Here is a 21760-nt window from a genome sequence, read left to right on the forward strand (position 1 = left end):
AAAACAGCTGGAGGGAAGGCTCAAGGGTGGGTGAAGAGTACCTGGTCGCCTGTTGTGGTGGTTGCTGTTGTGATTGTGTTTTTAGTGTAATTGTGTTATATCTTACTTGAGGCGGGATGATTGATTGTGTTGGCAATTTTTGAGTTTGAGGGGTTTGGGGTTTTGTTGTTTTGTGAGTCGCCATGATGCCAAAAGCCTTTTATATATATAGATTTATTTTTTTCTTTTCGTAAATAATCTATCAGTGGTTTCCAGCCCGTTCTATTAATTGCTATTCTGTCCTGGGCCATTTTTTGTGTAAGAATGTCCATGTTCATAATGTCCAATATTTTTGAGATCCATTGTTCGGTATTGGGAGTTTCCTCAAGTTTCCATCTCTGTGCCAATATAATTCTAGCCGCAGTCGTAAAATAAAATATAAGTTTATCTGTGTTTTTATCTATGTGTGGATCTGTAATTCCCAATAAGAAAATTTCAGGTTTGAATTCAAATTGTTTTTGTAGAATTTTCATCATTTTTTTATACGCTTCGTACCAATTTTTTTTACCCTTTTGCACTCCCACCATATGTGGATGAAAGTGCCAGCCTTCTTTCCACATTTCCAACACTTCTCATCCATTTTTCCTTTATTATATAATGCCAATTTCTTTGGAATCAAGTACCACATGTAGAACATTTTATACCAATTCTCCTTGATCTCCACTGAATATGCATACCCTAATTTCTTTATCCATAACTCCTCCCATTGACTCATGCTGATAGTGTGTCCAACTGTTCTGGCCCATTTTACCATCACATCCTTTACTTGCTCTTCTTCTGTTGCCCAAATAAGTAATTGTATAATATTTTTATTAATGTTTTGTCTATCTGTAAAATTTTGAATTTCAAATCCTTTCTTTTTATCTACCTTGTATTCTTCATTGATTTGCCAGTACTGGAGCCAGTTTATGGTGGGTCAATTTCCTGGAAGACGCCATTCCACCATGTCTCCTGTGTCAATATAACAAAATAATAATATATAATACTAATATCATGCTATACTAATAATATAATATAATGTACTAGCTGTGCCCGGCCACGCGTTGCTGTGGCCAAGTATGGTGGTATGGGAAATAAAGTATTGAGAAATTGGTGGTAGTTAAGGTAAAGTGTAAAGGTTTCATCTTACATTAAGTCCATTATAAATGGGTTATATAGTTGTGTGGAAGGGCCTTGAGTCTACACTGCCATATAATCCAGTTCAAATCTGATAATCTGTATTTTATAGGCAGTGTGGAAGAGGCCTAAGTGAGGCCTAACTCTGCCTGTCCCCTGGGCTGAGTGGGTTGCTAGGAGACGAAGTGGGCGGAGCTTAGGCTTCTAACTGGCAGCAATTAGATAAAAACAATTATTCCTCTCCTTCTAATTAGGACTTTATTTTTCTTTTCTTTTTGTTGTATGAACGTAGAGGCATGGATGAGGGGTTGTGCTGCCAAGTTTAGTGTTTCTGGGATGTGTAGTTTTGTTGTTTTGTCCTAGGCCGAAATTTCATTACCCTTTTATATATATAGATAGACATATAATAATGATATTATTATAATGTAATAATAATAATAATAATAATAATAATAATAATAATTTTATTTTTATATCCCGCCTCCATCTTCCCGAAGGGACTTGGGGCGGCTTACATGGGGCCAAGCCCAGGAAATTGCAATCATTGTAAATAAAACACATCCAAGTAAAAACCACATGGCCATTTACTCCAACCCTCTTCTGCCATGCAGCAAAAACACAACCAAAGTACCCCTGACAGATGACCATCAGCCCTTGTTTAAAAGCCTGTTGGAAGTCCAGCACATCAGGGAGGAAAAGCTGGTGGGGAAGAAGCTCAGAATGGTGTGGAGCGCATCTATTTTTGCATCAGGCTTATAATGCAGAACGTCTGATGTATGTAAAACCTCAATTGTTTGAAGTTAGGTAATGAAGGGTACAAAACTGGGAGGGATAGCTAACACTCCAGAAGACAGGAGCAGAATTCAAAACGATCTTGACAGACTAGAGAGATGGGCCGAAACTAACAAAATGAAGTTCAACAGGGACAAATGCAAGAGACTTCACTTCGGCAGAAAAAATGGAAATCAAAGATACAGAATGGGGGACGATGCCTGGCTTGACAGCAGTGTGTGCGAAAAAGACCTTGGAGTCCTCGTGGGGAGGAAGGGGAACATGAGCCAACAATGTGATGCGGCGGCTAAAAAAGCCAATGGGATTCTGTCCTGCATCAAGAGGGGAATAGCGTCTAGATCCAGGGAAGTCCTGCTCCCCCTTCTTCTATTCTGCCTTGGTCAGACCACGTTACCTGGAATCACACTGTGTCCAATTTTGGGCACCACAGTTGAAGGGAGATGTTGACAAGCTGGAAAGCGTCCAGAGGAGGGCAACTAAAATGATGAAGGGTCTGGAGAACAAGCCCTATGAGGAGCGGCTGAAAGAGCTGGGCATGTTTAGCCTGCAGAAGAGAAGGCTGAGAGGAGACATGAGAGCCATGTACAAATACGTGGAGGGAAGTCCTAGGGAGGAGGGAGGGAGCTTGTTTTCTGCTGCCCTGCAGACTAGGACACAAGGGAACAAGGGCTTCAAACTACAGGAAAGGAAGGAGATTCCACCTGAACATCAGGAAGAACTTCCTGACTGTGAGAAGGGCTGTTCGACAGTGGAACTCTCTCCCCCAGACTGTGGTGGAGGCTCCTTCTTTGGAGGCTTTTAAGCAGAGGCTGGAGGGCCATCTGTCGGGGGTGCTTTGAATGCGATTTCCTGCTTCTTAGCAGGGGGTTGGACTGGATGGCCCATGTGGTCTCTTCCAACTCTACTATTCTATGATTCTATGATTCTATGATTCTATGGTATATGTGCCAAGTTTGATCCAGACCCGTCGACCCATGGAGGAGCCTTTGTAGTACTAACGAACCAGCATACATGCTTTGACTTTCTTAGATAGACAGATAGGCCTGGTTCCTGCATTTGCAGCGGCTCCAAAGATGTATTTCATCCAGGTTTCTGTAGTCTTTTGAGAACGAGGTCTCGCCCTGTGAAACACAGTCCGCCGTGGCCTTTTTGCTGGTCCCTTTTCCATCTCCTTTTGGGGCTCAACGGGAGAGGCCTCCCACCTGACAGCTGTTTCTACTAAAAGACCTTCGGGCCGCCCTTTAACTCCATAACAATAAAACATGAAAGGTCTCGCTTCCAAAGCAAATAAACGAAAGACGGGGATGAAAGCCCAAGGGCGGCTGTGTGCCTATACGCTAGATCCTACAATCACAGACAGGCTCTCAAGAGGTCATCCAGTCTGATCCTTTGCCAGTGCCAGCAATACAAAGCATCTCCCTCTGACTTATTACACTACGTAAAAACATTTGAAATTTTTTTCTGTTCCTGGCTTGAAAGTGTTACTATGGAACCCTGGTTTCTTATATTCCTAAATCGCAACAGAAGTGAATTGACTGCAAACTAGGCACTTAGTATTAAGCATCTTAATTTGGTTGTCAGAGTTGATGTATTTCTTCTAATTTACTTCCCGAAATTGATGATTATAGTGATTGTTATCAACTTAATGTGGTTGTCGGACTTGGTGTATTTCTTCCCACTTACTTACTAAAATTGATGATGATGATAGTGATTATTATAATGTCCCACTTTAATCTCAATTGACTGTGTCTCCCCAGCCCTTGTTTCTTTTCATTCTTTGTATTCTATTTTTTATTCTATTTTATTTTTTGAATTGCTTTTTATGTAATTTTCATTTTAACTGTGTTGGGCTTTGCCCTATATGAGACGCCCCGAGTCCCCTAGGGGAGATAAAAATATTATTATTATTATTATTATTATTATTATTATTATTATTATTATTTTATTGTATGAAACAGCAAACAAGACAGATATGCTGGATTTCGTTTCACAAAAGCACAAGTCGAACACTTCCCAAGTGTCTAGGACTATGTGATGTATTATTATTATTATTATTATTATTATTATTATTATTGTATGACACAGCAAGCAAGATAGATATGCTGGATTTCGTATCACAAAATCACAAGTCAAACTCTTCCCAAGTGTCTAGGACTGTGTAATGTATTATTATTATTATTATTATTATTATTATTATTATTATTATTATTATTATTATTGTATGACACAGCAAACAAGATAGATATGCTGGATTTCATTTCACAAAATCACAAGTCCAACACTTCCCAAGTGTCTAGGACTGTGTGATGTATTTTCAGATGATGCGCGCAGATCCTAGTAGGGTGGCCTTTTGCAGTTGGCAGATCGTAATTTTGTCAATGTCTATTGTTTCCAAATGCCGGCTGAGGTTTTTTGGCACGGCACCCAGTGTGCCCATCACCACCGGGACCACCTGCACTGGTTTCTGCCAGAGTCTTTGAAGTTCCATCTTGAGGTCCTGAGAGCGGCTGAGTTTTTCCTGTTGTTTTCCATCAATGCGACTGTCACCTGGGATGGCAACATCAATGATCCAAACCTTTTTCTTTTCCACAACTGTGATGTCTGGTGTGTTGTGTTCCAGAACTTTGTCAGTCTGGATTCGGAAGTCCCACCGTATCTTTGCGTGCTCATTTTCCAAGACTTTTGCAGGTTTGTGATCCCACCAGTTCTTTGCTGCTGGGAGGTGGTACTTGAGACATAAATTCCAATGAATCATTTGGGCCACAGAGTTGTGCCTCTGTTTGTAGTCTGTCTGTGCGATTTTCTTACAGCAGCTGAGGATATGATCCATGGTTATCGGCTGATTTTTCGATCTTGGCCTTGATTGCATTTGTTCTGATGTCTTGCTCCTGGGCTGCAAGGATCAGGCCTTCTGTCTCCTTCTTCAGGGTCCCATTCGTGAGCCATAGCCAGGTCTTCTATTATTATTATTATTATTATTATTATTATTATTATTATTATTATTAATAATAATTGCCTTTGTCCTGATGTCTTGCTCCTGGGCTGCAAGGATCAGGCCTTCTGTCTCCTTCCTTCTTCAGGGTCCCATTCGTGAGCCAGAGCCAGGTCTTCTCCTTGTCAGCTTTTCCTTCAATTTTGTCAAGGATCTTTCCATGCAATGTTTTGTTGTGCCAGCTGTCAGCTCTAGTTTGTAGTGCGGTTTTCTTGTACTGGTTTTTGTCTGCTGTGCTTTGAGGAGTTTCTGATTTTTGACTTCAAAAAAGTTTCTGATTTTTGACTCCCTACTGCTGGGAGGTGGTACTTGAGGCATAAGTTCTAATGAATCATTTGGGCCACATAGTTGTTCCTCTGTTTGTAGTCTGTCTGTGCGATTTTCTTACAGCAGCTGAGGAGATGATCCATGGTTTCGTCGGTTTCCTTGCACAGTCTGCATTTTGGGTCATTTGTTGTTATTATTGGGTTGTTGTTGTTATTGTTGTTGTTGTTACTATTATTATCTCTTTCTCTCTTGCAGGTGCTGGTTTTGGCCTGGGCATTGTCTTTTCAGTCATCTTCTTCAAAAGTAAGTCTTATTTTAGTGTTCCGGCTCCTTTATTCTTCTGCGATGGAGACTTGAGGTCCCCTTTCTTGGTTTTTTAACCAAAGATCTGCAACTCCGATGCCAAGTGACCGAGTCTGCAGCCAAGCCTTCTCTCCCGACTCTTTCATATTTCTGTTATCTGACTCCTTCATCGATCACTGTGTATTAATCAGCCACCGATACACCTACTGTAGTCAAATGGCAGCCCAGGCTGTTGCACCATCTCCCTCTGATTCATCTCAGAGAACAAAAGGCAGATTCATTTGATTAAACTGGCTGAGCAAGAAAGCTTTCCCAACTCCCTGGGAAAGTCAACATGGCATTGAGGCTGACTCCAAACATGGAAGGAAAAGGTCGATGGAGATGAGGAGGAGATTGTCCCTGCCGCCCGTGCCTTTTTTGCCTTTCCTTTTGGCTGCTTCCCTCTCTCTTTTCCCAAAACAGGGACGTTTGTTTTCTCTGGGTTTCAGAGAAGAAAAGGAGCGACCTCCCGCAGATAAACATCTTTAATGTGTGTTTACATGGTCCTGTCTCTCTGTTTAGTCAGAGCAGCTCTTGGGCCCTTTTTGAAAACTTTCTGCTCATTGTGCAGGATGCAGAAAGGAGGAGGAAGGTGCTTCCCGTAAGGCAGGAAAAGCTATACGTACAACTGGGATTGTTTGCATATCATTTGGGCCACATAGTTGTGCCTCTGTTTGTAGTCTGTCTGTGCGATTTTCTTACAGCAGCTGAGGATATGATCCATGGTTTTGTCGGTTCGTTCGGATGGTCAGAAACATATCACTCCTGTTTCCCGGAGGTAGCTCTTTGCTGCCTTTGTCCTCCTCCTTGTTGTTGTTTTGGGATAACAATAATCCTTTCCTGTAGGTATTTTCGGGGTCCAGAATGAGTTATCCTCTAGTCTTTGCCTTTTAAAACTATTAGAGGAAATTATGCATAAAATTTCGATATCAGCAGCTCCAGAAAGATTGCTTTTACCCAATCATGGTTTCTGAGAAAGCCATCGCTGTGGGCTGTGGCACAACTGGTTAGTAGCCAGCTGCAATAAGTCACTACTGACTTGGCGGGAAGCCTTAGCATTGAACGGTTGTGTTGTTAAAGCATGAAGTATGGAACCCTGTGCAGACGGGGAAGCCTTAGCGTTGAATGGTTGTGTTGTTAAAGGGCGAAGTATGGAACCCTGCGCAGATGGGGAAGCCTTAGCATTGAACGGTTGTGTTGTTAAAGTGCCAAGTATGGAACCCTGCACAGACAGTCGGTCAATGCGATTGTCATTGAATTCTTGACAGCAGAAGGTGTCACCCCAAAGGAGACCCATCAGAGAATGCAAGCTGTTTGTGGTGATTGTGTGGATGTGAGTCCTGTGCGTCGTTGGGCGAGTAAGTTTAAAGATGTTGAGTTGGGAACATCTGACTTGTGTGACAAACAAAGAGTTGGATAATGTAATAATAATTATAATTCACTATTATAATTGTATATTTATATTACATGCAATATTACTAATAATATTGCGATATAGTTGTATAATATAATATATTGTATGTATATATACTTGTAAACCGCCCTGAGTCCCCTTCGGGGTGAGAAGGGCGGTATATAAATGTCGCAAATAAATAAATAAATAAATTGGATGTCCTGTGACAGCAGCCACCGAGTTTCACAAGCAAAAGGTGGACAGATGGATTTAGGACGATTGTCGTATCACTCAGAGAGAAATTTCAAGCATAATGGGCATTTCACAAGAACGTGTGGGTCACATTATTGCTTTTCTTGGCTCTCGGAAGGTCTGTGCACGATGGAAACCCAGGATGCAGAGGCCTGAAATGAAAGCATCCCAGACTGGATCTCACCACCGTCCGGCATCCTCCACACAGTCCAGATTTAGCACCGTCTGACTTCCATCTGTTCCCGATCATGCAAGAAGATCCGCAAGGACATCATTACGCTTCTGATGAAGACGTTGAGAGAACTGCGAGATGCCGGTCGCAGAAACAGAGTGTCGACTTTTTCCGTGACGGCTTCAGAAAACTTGTTCATCGTTGGCAGAAATGTATCCAATGGTCTAGTGATGATGTGGGAAAGTGGATAATGGTCGTTAAAGAAGATTATTTCTGTGTTTGATTTATTAAAATATTTCCATCCAAACCCAAGTAACGAAGGTGGAGGCCTTACTTTTCAGAGAACTGTGAGACGCCGGTTGCGGAAACCGAGTGTCGACTTTTTCCGTGACGGCTTCAGAAAACTTGTTCATCGTTGACAGAAATGTATCCAATGTTCTGGTGATGATGTGGGAAAGTGAATAGTGGTCGTTCAAGAAGATTATTTATGAGGACATCATTACGCTTCTGATGAAGACGTTGAGAGAATTGTGAGACGCTGGTTGCGGAAACCGAGTGTCGACTTCTTCCGTGACGGCTTCAGAAAACTTGTTCATCGTTGGCAGAAATGTATCCAATGGTCTGGTGATGATTTGGGAAAGTGAATAGTGGTCGTTCAAGAAGATTATTTATGAGGACATCATTACGCTTCTGATGAAGACGTTGAGAGAATTGTGAGACGCTGGTTGCGGAAACCGAGTGTCGACTTCTTCCGTGACGGCTTCAGAAAACTTGTTCATCATTGGCAGAAATGTATCCAATGGTCTGGTGATGATGTGGGAAAGTGAATAGTGGTCGTTCAAGAAGATTATTTCTGTGTTTGATTTATTAAAATAGTCCCATCCAAACCCAAGTAACGAAGGTGGAGGCATTACTCGTATGATTTGAGTTTCCGTTCCTAAATGAAACAAACCGCCCAGCCCCGTCTTTGGCTTTTCCTGGTCTGCTTGCCAAGCCTTTATTTGGGCCAGACCAAGAGGAGCAGCCCGACATCACCCCGTGGGCCACTTCCAGGCCTTGTTTGGTGCCTGGGATAGAGCACATCCTTCCTTCCTTCCTCACCTTGTCCTCCTCTTCTCTCCATCCAGGGAAGACGTGGCCCATCGCGTTCGGCTCCGGGACGGGCCTGGGCATGGCTTACTCCAACTGCCAGCATGACTTCCAGGCCCCGCACCTCCTCCACGGGAGATTTGTCAAGGTGGGTCTAAACACAAAAAAATGAAACACAGTAAGACCATAAAACAAAGAGTTAATAATATCCATCAACCACCAAGTAAAATTCAGTCGACTTCATTGGTAGGGTGGACTGCAGCAGCAGTATCGACATACAGTAGAGTCTCACTTATCCAAGCTAAACGGGCCGGCAGAAGCTTGGATAAGCGAATATCTTGGATAATAAGGAGGGATTAAGGAAAAGCCTATTAAACATCAAATTAGATTATAATTTTACAAAGTAAGCACCAAAACATCATGTTTTACAACAAATTTGACAGAAAAAGCAGTTCAGTACACAGTAATGTTATGTTGTAATTACTGTATTTACGAATTTAGCACCAAAATATCACGATATATTGGAAACATTGACTACAAAAATGGCTAATTTGATGTTTAATCGGCTTTTCCTGAATCCCTTCTTATTATCCAACATATTCACTTATCCAACGTTCTGCCGGCCTGTTTATGTTGGATAAGTGAGAGTCTACTGTATATTTATAATCTTATATTTTCTGCTTAGAACTGGATTATATGAGGCCTCTTCTAAACAGCTGTATAAAATGCACACTGAAGTGGATTATATGGCAGTGTGGAGTCAAGATAATCCAGTTGAAATCTGATAATCTGTATTTTATAGGCAGTGTGGAAGAGGCCTAAGTGAGGCCTAACTCTCCCTGTCCCCAGGGCTGCGTGGGTTGCTAGGAAACCAAGTGGGCGGAGCTTAGCCTTCTAATTGGCAGCAATTGGATAAAAAATAATTATTACTCTCCCTCTAATTAGGACTTTCTTTTTCTTTTCTTTTTCTTGTATCAACCTAGAGGCGTGGATGAGGGGTTGTGCTGTCAATTTTCGAGGTTGGGGGGCCTTTAATTTTGGTGCTTTGGCGGTCGCCGGGATTCCATCACTCTTTTATATATATAGACTAGCTGTGCCCGGCCACGCGTTGCTGTAGCTAGGACTTATTTTTTCTTTTCTTTTTGTTCTATGAACGTAGAGGCATGGATGACGGATTGTGCTGCCAAGTTTAGTGTTTCTGGGATGTGTAGTTTTGTTGTTTTGTCCTAGGCTGAAATTTCATTACCCTTTTATATATATAGACTAGCTGTGCCCGGCCATGCGTTGCTGTGGCTAGGACTTAATTTTTCTTTTTTGTTGTTGTTGTATGAACGTAGAGGTGTGGATGAGAGGTTGTGCTGTCAATTTTTGAGGTTGTAGGGCATTTAGTTTAGTTGTTTTGTCCGGTGCCATGATTCCATTACCCTTTTATATATATAGATATATAGATAGACTAGCTGTGCCCAGCCACGCGTTGCTGTGGCAAAGTGGTGGTGGTATTGGTTAAAAGTTGTTGTGGAATTTTTATTTGACGTTATTTGTATTTTTTTAATTAATTTTATTGTAACTTATCTTTTTTATTTATTATATTTTATTATTTTGTAGGATTATTTTTAGTTATTTTGTTATAGTATTTTATTGTATTAATTTTTTAGTGTTTTAAATTATTTTTATTGTATTATTTGTATTTATTTTATTTTTTATTCTTTTATTAACACTGGGCTGAGTGGGTTGCTAGGAGACCAAGTGGGCGGAGCTTAGCCTTCTAAGTGGCAGCAATAGGATAAAAACAATTATTGCTCTCCCTCTAAGTAGGACTTTATTTTTCTTTTCTTTTTGTTGTATCAACCTAGAGGCATGGATGATGGGTTGTGTTGTCAAATTTCGAGGTTGGGAGGCCTGTCGTTTTGTTGTTTTGTGGGTTGCCGGGATTCCATCACTCTTTTATATATATAGACTAGCTGTGCCCGGCCACGCGTTGCTGTGGCTAGGACTTATTTTTTCTTTTCTTTTTGCTGTATGAACGTAGAGGCATGGATGACGGATTGTGCTGCCAAGTTTAGTGTTTCTGGGATGTGTAGTTTTGTTGTTTTGTCCTAGGCCGAAATTTCATTACCCTTTTATATATATAGACTAGCTGTGCCCGGCCACGCGTTGCTGTGGCTAGGACTTATTTTTTCTTTTCTTTTTGTTCTATGAACGTAGAGGCATGGATGACGGATTGTGCTGCCAAGTTTAGTGTTTCTGGGATGTGTAGTTTTGTTGTTTTGTCCTAGGCCGAAATTTCATTACCCTTTTATATATATAGACTAGCTGTGCCCGGCCACGCGTTGCTGTGGCTAGGACTTATTTTTTCTTTTCTTTTTGTTCTATGAACGTAGAGGCATGGATGACGGATTGTGCTGCCAAGTTTAGTGTTTCTGGGATGTGTAGTTTTGTTGTTTTGTCCTAGGCCGAAATTTCATTACCCTTTTATATATATAGACTAGCTGTGCCCGGCCACGCGTTGCTGTGGCTAGGACTTATTTTTTCTTTTCTTTTTGTTCTATGAACGTAGAGGCATGGATGACGGATTGTGCTGCCAAGTTTAGTGTTTCTGGGATGTGTAGTTTTGTTGTTTTGTCCTAGGCCGAAATTTCATTACCCTTTTATATATATAGACTAGCTGTGCCCGGCCACGCGTTGCTGTGGCTAGGACTTAATTTTTCTTTTCTTTTTGTTGTATGAACGTAGAGGCGTGGATGAGAAGTTGTGCTGTCAATTTTTGAGGTTGTGGGGCATTTAGTTTAGTTGTTTTGTCCGGTGCCGTGATTCCACTACCCTTTTATATATATATAGATATATATATAGATGTTCAGGTGGGACCTCCTTTCCTGTCATTGGAACCCATGGCTCCAGAAAGGAAGCCTGTTCTCTCTTCCAGATCTTGAAACGTGGCCCTCGTGTCTCCTCTCAACCTTATCTTCTGGAGGCTAAACAGACCCAGTTCTAACCCTTCCTCCAAGTCATGAATGAAGATGTTGAAGAGCAGGAGACTGGGATGCTTTAGAAGCAGGCCGGGAACCAGAGTTTTTGCTTCTGCGTTGCTTTCTAACCCCGAATCGTCTCTCTCTTCCAGGAGCAATGACAGAGGGGAAGGAAGCCAGACTCGGGGCCTCTCCTTCCCGAAAAGGTCCAAGCGCCCTGCTGACCGTGGCCTTGGGAAGCGCCCACCCGTTCTCGGGAACCGATTTGCGATTTGTATCCAAAGCCGGGGGAAAGTGCTGTTCTGGGAAATAAAAAGATGTGATGCACACGCACAACTTCGCTCCCCACTCGTCTCCGTATTTGTATTTGTGCGCCTCCTCTTTGGGTTGAAACGGGAGCCGAGGCCAAGATCCACCTGGACGCCATCCGTAATTCTTCCCTCTCTGTCCGCCCATCTTTCCCTCCTTCCGGCATTTTGAGAAATGGCCAAACGAGGGTTAATATGATTATGCCGTGTAACACGAGTTTTGTTCCTGGGTTATAAATGTCATGTCCTAATTGCTTCCATTCACTTCCTCATGTAGGAGAAATACTACTACTACTACCACCGTGTTTCCCGAGGGTCTTATATTCATTTTTTCTCCCAAAGATGTTCTAGGTCAGTGATGGCCAACCTATGACACGCGTGTCAGCACTAACACGCCTAGCCATTTTTGCTGCCACATGCATATTGATTGGATGACTAATGTCTTTGGTGTGATTTGGTCCAGTGGTTTTGTTGTTTACTCCATGGGAATTATGCATATTACATACATGCATATATATATATCTATATATATATAAAAGAGTGATGGAATCAGGGCACCGGACAAAACAACAAAACTACAGGCTCCCCAACCTTGAAATTTGACAACACAAATTTCTTGGGCATGCTTCCAAACAAAACCTCTACTAGGTCTTATTTTCTGGGGATGTCTTATTTTAAGGGAAACAGGATACTACTACTACTACTAATAATAGATAATATTAATAATAATAATTAGTAACACTAACACAGTCTTTGTTCCTGGGTTATAAATGTCATTTCCGAATTACTTCCATTCACTTCCTCATGTAGGAATAATAATAATAATAATATAATCTATCTATCTATCTATCTATATACAGTAGAGTCTCACTTATCCAACATAAACGGGCCGGCAGAATGTTGGATAAGCGAATATGTTGGATAATAAGGAGGCATTGAGGAAAAGCCTATTAAATATCAAATTAGGTTATGATTTTACAAATGAAACACCAAAACATCATGTTATACAACAAATCTGACAGAAAAAGTAGTTCAATACGCAGCAATGCTATGTAGTAATTACTGTATTTATGAATTTAGCACCAAAATATCACGATATATTGAAAACATTGACCACAAAAATGCGTTGGATAATCCAGAACGTTGGATAAGCGAGTGTTGGATAAGTGAGACTCTACTGTATATATATAAAAGGGTAATGAAATTTCGGCCTAGGACAAAACAACAAAACTGCACATCCCAGAAACACTAAACTTGGCAGCACAACCCCTCATCCATGCCTCTACGTTCATACAACAAAAAGAAAAGAAAAATAAAGTCCTAATTAGAGGGAGAGGAAAAATTGTTTTTATCCAATTGCTGCCAGTTAGAAGGCAAAGCTCCTCCCACTTGGTTTCCTAGCAACCCACTCAGCCCAGGGGACCATTTACCTTAACTACCACCAATACCTCAATACTTTATTTCCCATACCACCAGACTTCGCCACAGCAACGCGTGGCCAGGCACAGCTAGTCTATATATAAAAGGATAATGGTGTCGCTCCACCGGGAAACACAACAAAACTAAAGGCCCCCCAACCTAGAAAATTGACAACACAACCCCTCATCCACGTCTCTACGTTCTTATGCTCAACAAAGGATCCCCCCCCCTCAAACAGGGAAACACCCACTCTTTGAAGGTCCAAACCCATACGGTACTCATCACTCTTTCATCTCAAAACACAAAATAAAGAGCAACACTATGAAAACAAAGGAATTCCATCCAGGAAACAATCAGGCCCACCTAACACCTCCCAACAAAGGATTCCCCCCCTCTATGACACGGAAACACCTAAAAAAAGCCACAGCAACGCGTGGCCGGGCACAGCTAGTAGTAATAATAATAATAATAACTGTTAATAATGATTAATAACACTATGTAACACAGTATTTGGAATAGTGATGGGTTTTGAGGGGAATTGGCCTTGACATTTTGGTGGTGTTGGTACTGGGATGTATAGTTCACCTGAGTGGGAGTTGTAGTTCACCCACAACCAGGGAAACTACGACTTCCACCGATGATGGACAAGGACCAAACTTGACACACAAAACCCCCGGGACTCACTCAACGTACTGGAGGGGTTGGAGGGGACTGACTCACCAGAGTGGGAGTTGTAGTTCACCCATAACCAGGGAAATTATGACTTCCACCGATGATGGACAAGGACCAAACTTGACACACAGAACCCCCAGGACTCACTCAACCTACTGGAGGGGTCGGAGGGGACTGACTCACCAGAGTGGGAGTTGTAGTTCACCCACAACCAGGGAAATTATGACTTCCACCGATGATGGACAAGGACCAAACTTGACACACAGAACCCCCAGGACTCACTCAACCTACTGGAGGGGTTGGAGGGGACTGACTCACCAGAGTGGGAGTTGTAGTTCACCCACAACCAGGGAAATTATGACTTCCACCGATGATGGACAAGGACCAAACTTGACACACAGATCCCTTAGGACTCACTCAACCTACTGGAGGGGTCGGAGGGGACTGACTCACCAGAGTGGGAGTTGTAGTTCACCCTACAGCCAGAGAGCACACTCAACCTCACCCATGATACATCCAGAGCAAACTTGCCCAATTTGTTTGATGGATTTTCTTGGAATTAACCTGGCATGATTATAAGTTATTCCACAACCTTATGCATTTTGGACAATAAAAAATTTGAATTTGTCAAATAACTGGGCACCCAAGATACTAAATAATATTCACCGTAAATTGGAAAGAATCAGATTTCTCAACCTTTCCAAATAATACAAAGTATCTCTAGAGGAGGAGGACGGGGATCTGAATTTTCGAAAAAGGGGGAGAAAGCCTTTTAAGTGCCCGAAGGAATGTTAAAAGTGGAGCTAAAAACACTCATCTGGAAGTCATCACCCTCCTCCTCCTCCCCCCATTTGCCTTGAAACCACCTTTCTATTTTATTATTCATATATATATATATATATATATATATATATATATATATATATATATATATATATGAAGTGAGTGGATCTGGTATCAAGGGGGAAAGTGCCCAGATAACAATCGCTTGGATTTAAAATATATATATAATCTCTCTCTCCCTCTTGGCTCGGCTTGAAACACGCTTTGGAAAAGAAGCCGTTTTTCTATTTAATGGGAATATTCTGTGGATTCGGGGGTTGTCGCGGCTGTCTCTGTTTTGCGTCAAAGCCCAGAAAAAGTCACCCCTTTTGTTGCTTATTTTTTGTAATGGGATTTTACTTTTTTTAACAGAGTTTTTATCATTGTCAGGCAGACGTTGTCTCTGCTTTCTGTCAGGGATAAGTTACACACACACCCCCCAAACAAAACCATTGGAAAGAAAGGAATATTTCGTGTGCACTTCACAGCAAAGCCAGGGAAGTATAGCTCCCAGAACCAGTGGTTTCCTTTGCTGGGGGATGCTGGGATTTGCAGCCCGGGGAATAAAAGGACTGCGGCCCGTTTGGGATGGAGAAACGATCCCTCTCTGCTAGATTTTAATAAATAGCGCAGGAAAGGGGATCAGCGTGGATGCTGGAATTTTGTGTTTTCTCTCTCTGTGGGTCGGATTGGATGAAGCAGCCGCCTCGGCCAGGGGTGGCATTCCTGGCCTCGTGCTGGGCCCAGATGGCGCGCTCCGGGGCTTGGCTGACTTGCCTTAGGATGATTGCAATAATAATAATGATAATAATAATAATAGTAATACCTCCTCAAAGCACAGCAGACAAAAAACCAGTACAAGAAAACCGCACTACAAACTAGAGCTGACAGCTGGCACAACAAAACGTTGCATGGAAAGTTCCTTGACAAAATTGACAAAATTATTACCCTAACTCATGACCATTCATCATTCACTGCACCCTCGCAGTGATGTTGACCGGCTATATCTGCCTAGAAGATCAGGGGGCAGAGGACTCTTACAAGTCAAACAAGCAGTCAAAGAAGAAGAACATGCCCTGGCAGAATATGTAAAGCAAAGTGAAGAACCTGCTTTGATTGAAGTCAAAAATCAGAAACTCCTCAAAGCACAGCAGACAAAAAACCAGTACAAGAAAACCGCACTACAAACTAGAGCTGACAGCTGGCACAACAGCGTGGGATCCAATACAACAGGCAACAGTGATAAAGTGGGATATAAATAAATGTAGTAATAATGAATATAAATATAATAATAACTGTAATAAGAATATAATAATTGTATGCAGGTGCATAATAAATATAATAATGATAATGATCATAATAATAATACATTATACAGTCCTAGATACTTGGGAAGTGTTCGACTTGTGATTCTGTGATACGAAATCCAGCATATCTATCTTGTTTGCTGTGTCATACAATAAAATAATAATAATAATAATAATAATGACCATTCATCATTCACTGCACCCTCGCAGTGATGTTGACCGGCTATATCTGCCTAGAAGATCAGGGGGCAGAGGACTCTTACAAGTAAAACAAGCAGTCAAAGAAGAAGAACATGCCCTGGCAGAAGATGGAAAGCAAAGTGAAGAACCTGCTTTGATTGAAGTCAAAAATCAGAAACTCCTCAAAGCACAGCAGACAAAAAACCAGCACAAGAAAACCGCACTACAAACTAGAGCTGACAGCTGGCACAACAAAACATCGCATGGAAAGTTCCTTGACAAAATTGAAGGAAAAGCTGATAAAGAGAAGACCTGGCTCTGGCTCACGAATGGGACCCTGAAGAAGGAGACAGAAGGCCTGATCCTTGCAGCCCAGGAGCAAGCCATCAGGACAAAGGCAATTAATAATAATAATAATAATAATAATAATAATAATAATAATAATTCGTGAGCCAGACCTGGCTCTGGCTCACGAATGGGACCCTGAAGAACGAAGGAGACAGAAGGCCTGATCCTTGCAGCCCAGGAGCAAGACATCAGGACAAAGGCAATTCAGGCCAAGATCGAAAAATCAGCTGATGACCCAAAAGGCAGACTGTGCAAGGAAACCGACGAAACCATGGATCATCTCCTCAGCTGCTGTAAGAAAATTGCACAGACAGACTACAAACAGAGGCACAACTATGTGGCCCAATGATTCATTGGAACGTATGCCTCAAGTACCACCTCCCAGCAGAAAAGAACTGGTGGGATCACAAACCTGCAAAAGTATTGGAAAATGAGCACGCAAAGAGACTGTGGGACTTCCGAATCCAGACAGACAAAGTTCTGGAACACAACACACCAGACATCATGCCGAGCTGTTCGGCAGTGGAACTCTCTCCCCCGGACTGTGGTGGAGGCTCCTTCTTTGGAGGCTTTTAAGCAGAGTCTGGATGGCCATCTGTCGAGGGTGCTTTGAATGCGATTTCCTGCTTCTTAGCGGGGGGTTGGACTGGATGGCCCATGAGGTCTCTTCCAACTCTACTATTCTATGTTTCTATGATTCTATGATCACAGTTGTGGAAAAGAAAAAGATATATTGCACACAATGGGGTCCCAAAGGCCCACTCGAGTTTCCATAATCCCCTGAATGATCTGGGTCTGTTCCGCAACCAAGTCCGAACAGGCAGCCCTGTCTTGCTTTCTTGCTTCCTTTCTTTCTTTCTTCCTTTCATGCCCATCCCTTTTGGCTCTCACGCCCACGCGGGTTCCTTGCCCGTGCCGGGACACGTTCTCCACACCTTGGCAGCATCAGGACCAAAGAACCGAGTGCGAGAGACGCCGCGGGCCCTGCCCTTCGCCCCGGGATCCCATCTGTTGGCATTTGGGCTGCGAGGCAGGCCAAGCTGAGATCTGTGCCCTTTCAAGGCTGGGGATGGGGATTGTGGGCTCTGGAAGGGGCTCCAAGGGGTCATCTAGTCTGACCTCAGCCCAATAGGGACATTACTTAAGGTCACAGACTCTGGAAGGGGACCCAAGTGGCCAGCTAGGGACATGGAAGAGGTCATCTAGTCTGACCTCAGCCCGGGGTCTATGATGTTTCAAGGCTTGGGCTGGGGATTGTAGGCTCTGGAAGGGGTCCCAAAGGGTCATCTAGTCTGACTTCAGCCCTCTAGGGACATTACTTAGACTCATAGACTTTGAAAGGGGTTCCAAGAAGTCATCTACTCTGACCTCAGCCTTAGAGAGACATTACTTTGGGTTACAGACTTTGGAAGGGACTCCCAAGAGGTCATTAAATCTGACGCTGAAACTGGAGTAAACCTGGGAACCAGTAGTAAACGGCTTATGTAAACGGCTTACTTCAGCTCACAGCCAGCCACTCTAAAATATCTATTTGACCGGGCTTTCTGGCTGGGAACGACTGCAACATCTGTCCCCCTATTTGGAAGCTTATCTCTGAAAAACTGAATTTATTCTCAACAAACTGAAGCTACAGCTAATTGACTGCATTTACAACCTGAGGAGTCCTATAGAACTGCTCCAAGACTACAGAGACTTTGATTTGTTTTGACTCCAAGCCAGGTTTGAGCCAATTGATTTGTACACTGATATACAGTAGAGTCTCACTTATCCAACACTCGCTTATCCAACGTTCTGGATTATCCAACGCATTTTTGTAGTCAGTGTTTTCAATATATCATGATATTTTGGTGCGAAATTCGTAAATATAGTAATTACTATGTAGCATTACAGCGTATTGAACTACCTTTTCTGCCAGATTTGTTGTATAACATGATGTTTTGGTGCTTAATTTGTAAAATCATAACCTAATTTGATGTTTAATAGGCTTTTCCTTAATCTCTCCTTATTATCCAACATATTCGCTTATCCAACGTTCTGCCGGCCCGTTTATGTTGGATAAGTGAGACTCTACTGTAGTTAGTTTCACAGCATACTATCACATACCATTTTGAAGAGAATGAATGTACACATACTGTGTCGCTAACAAATTTTAGTTGGAGTCTTGTTGATATATGTTTGATATATGTTCTATACTGAAAATAATAACAATAGGGTCCTTGGCTTTAGAAGGGAGCTTGAGGATCATCTAGTTGTGCCATTTCAGACCCGGTTACAAGGTCTTCTTGCCCGGATCCGAGGCTGAGAGAGTGCGACTCACCCAGAGGAGCCGGATGGGCGGGTTTGGTCCCATTCTGTTGCTCTACATTCCAAGCCGATGCTTGCGTTTTAAATATCACTTCCAGCCTCTCGTCGAGTGGCGGCACCAGTTTGGGCGGAGAAGGCCTGCAAAAAGTAGGTCAGATCAATTAGAAGAGCCGGGCACGGACACACATCCACATTAAAGTAAGCTCTAGATAGACTGCTCCTGTCCAGGGAGGTTCAGTCATCTGTCTCCTATCATTTGAATGGGAAAGATAATAATAATAATAATAATAATAATAATAATAATAATAATAATAATAAATTTATTCTTATATCCCGCCCCATCTCCCCGAGGGGACTCGGGGCGGCTCACAACAATAATAAAAACAGTGACAAATTACACATTGTAAAATCAAACATGAAAAGAGAATAATAGTGCAAAAAGTATAATGTAATATAAGACGCGAACTTTGAGATAGACTGCTCCTATCCAAGGAGGCTCAATGATATCATTTGAATAGGAAAGATAGAGAATAATAGTGCAAAAAGTATAATGTAATGCAAGACACGAACTTTGAGATAGACTGCTCCTATCCAAGGAGGCTCAATGATATTATTTGAATGGGAAAGATAGAGAATAATAGTGCAAAAAGTATAATGTAATATAAGACACGAACTTTGAGATAGACTGCTCCTATCCAAGGAGGCTCAATGATATTATTTGAATAGGAAAGATAGAGAATAATAGTGCAAAAAGTAAAATGTAATATAAGACGCAAACTTGGAGATAGACTGCTCCTATCCAAGGAGGCTCAATGATATCATTTGAATAGGAAAGATAGAGAATAATAGTGCAAAAAGTAAAATGTAATATAAGACACAAACTTGGAGATAGACTGCTCCTATCCAAGGAGGCTCAATGATATTATTTGAATAGGAAAGATAGAGAATAATAGTGCAAAAAGTATAATGTAATATAAGACACGAACTTGGAGATAGACTGCTCCTATCCAAGGAGGCTCAATGATATCATTTGAATAGGAAAGATAGAGAATAACAGTGCAAAAAGTATAATGTAATGCAAGACACAAACTTTGAGATAGACTGCTCCTATCCAAGGAGGCTCAATGATATGTCTGCTATCATTTGAATGGGGAAAAAAACAGAATAATATTGAAAAGAAATTGCAAAATAATCCTTGGATAGACCGCACAAGCCATTTGCCATTATTTTTGCCTTCAGTAGGAGCAGTCTATCTGAGTTCATATTGTACATTATTTTACACTTTTCCCACCTAAATATAGTAGAGTCTCACTTATCCAAGCTAAACAGGCCGGCAGAATGTTGGATAAGTAAATATGTTGGATAATAAGGAGAGATTAAGAAGAAGCCTATTAAACATCAAATTAGGTTATGATTTTACAAATGAAGCACCAAAACATCATGTTAGATAACACATTTGACAGAAAAAGCAGTTCAATACGCAGTAATGTTATGTTGTAATTACTGTGTTTACGAATTTAGCACCAAAATATCACGATGTATTGAAAACATTGACTACAAAAATGGCTTGGATTATCCAGAAGCTTGGATAAGCGAGGCTTGGATAAGTGAGACTCTACTGTATATATATCATTCTATTATTATTCTATTATTGTAGTATATGATTATATTATTACTATTATATTATTATTATACTATTCATGATTACATTTAAACTACAACCGAGAGAAATCAGCATGGAAACTGCAAGAGATACAGTAGAGTCTCACTTATCCAACATAAATGGGCCGGCAGAACGTTGGATAAGCGAATATGTTGGATAATAAGGAGAGATTAAGAAGAAGCCTATTAAACATCAAATTGGGTTATGATTTTACAAATGAAGCACCAAAACATTATGTTTAACAACAAGTTTGACAGAAAAAGCAGTTCAATACGCAGTAATGCTATGTAGTAATTACTGTATTTATGAATCTAGCACCAAAATATCACGATGTATTGAAAACATTGACTACAAAAATGCGTTGGATAATCCAGACTGTTGGATAAGCGAGTGTTGGATAAGTGAAACTCTACTGTATATCATTCTATTATTATTGTAGCATATTATCATATTATTACTATTCTATTATTATTATATTATTCATTGCTCATGACTACATTGAAACTAGAATAGAGAGAAATCAGCGTGGAAACGGCAAGAGGTCCCATAGATTGTTGTACATGGAAATAAGGGTAGTAAATAGTTTTTGATTTATTAAATACAGTTATATATTACAATTATATATTACTAGCCATTATAAATGGGTTATATAGCTGTGTGGAAGGGCCTTGAGTCTACACTGCCATATAATCCAGTTAAAATAGATAATTTGTATTTTATGGGCAGTGTGGAAGAGGCCTAAGTGAGGCCTAACTCTGCCTGTCCCCTGGGCTGAGTGGGTTGCTAGGAGACCAAGTGGGCAGAGCTTAGCCTTCTAACTGGCAACAATTGGATAAAAACAATTATTCCTCTCCCTCTAATTCGGACTTTATTTTTCTTTTCTTTTTGTTGTATCAACCTAGAGGCGTGGATGATGGGTTGTGTTGTCAAATTTCGAGGTTGGGAGGCCTGTAGTTTTGTTGTTTTGTGAGTCGCCATGATGCCATCACTCTTTTATATATATAGATATATAGAGAGAGAGAAAGAGAGAGAGAGAGAGATTATTATATCATTCTATTATTATTCTATTATTATTGTAGTATATTATTATATTATATTCTATTATTATTATATTATTCATTATTCATGACTACATTTAAACTAGAATAGAGAGAAATCAGAGTGTGGAAACTGCAAGAGGGACCATAGATTGTTTTACATGGAAATAAGGGTAGTAAATAGTTTTTGATTTATTAAATACAGTTATATATTACAATTATATATTACTAGCTGTGCCCAGCCACGCGTTGCTGTGGCGAAGTCTGGTGGTATGGGAAA

At 41.2% G+C, this 21760-nt stretch overlaps 1 protein-coding gene and 1 long non-coding RNA gene across 2 annotated transcripts in view; one reads left to right on the top strand and one right to left on the bottom strand.

Annotated features, from left to right (window-relative positions):
- Nucleotides 1–5461: 5461 nt before the first annotated feature.
- Nucleotides 5462–11756, top strand: micos10 (mitochondrial contact site and cristae organizing system subunit 10; the record flags this gene model as incomplete). Its single annotated transcript, XM_008123918.3, is given in 3 exon segments — nt 5462–5509; nt 8493–8602; nt 11573–11756. Coding segments are annotated over 3 exon segments (167 nt in total), but the record flags the coding sequence as incomplete, so codon positions are not given.
- A 6854-nt stretch (nt 11757–18610) lies between these two features.
- Nucleotides 18611–21760, bottom strand: part of LOC134294535 (uncharacterized) — a 43891-nt gene continuing 40741 nt past the window's right edge. The window contains exon 3 of the long non-coding RNA XR_010001399.1: nt 18611–18918. This is a non-coding gene — a long non-coding RNA (uncharacterized LOC134294535). The remainder of the gene's footprint in view (nt 18919–21760) is intronic.

The sequence above is a fragment of the Anolis carolinensis genome, unplaced genomic scaffold (genome assembly GCF_035594765.1).
Source record: "Anolis carolinensis isolate JA03-04 unplaced genomic scaffold, rAnoCar3.1.pri scaffold_15, whole genome shotgun sequence".
Taxonomy (NCBI): Eukaryota; Metazoa; Chordata; class Lepidosauria; order Squamata; family Dactyloidae; genus Anolis; species Anolis carolinensis.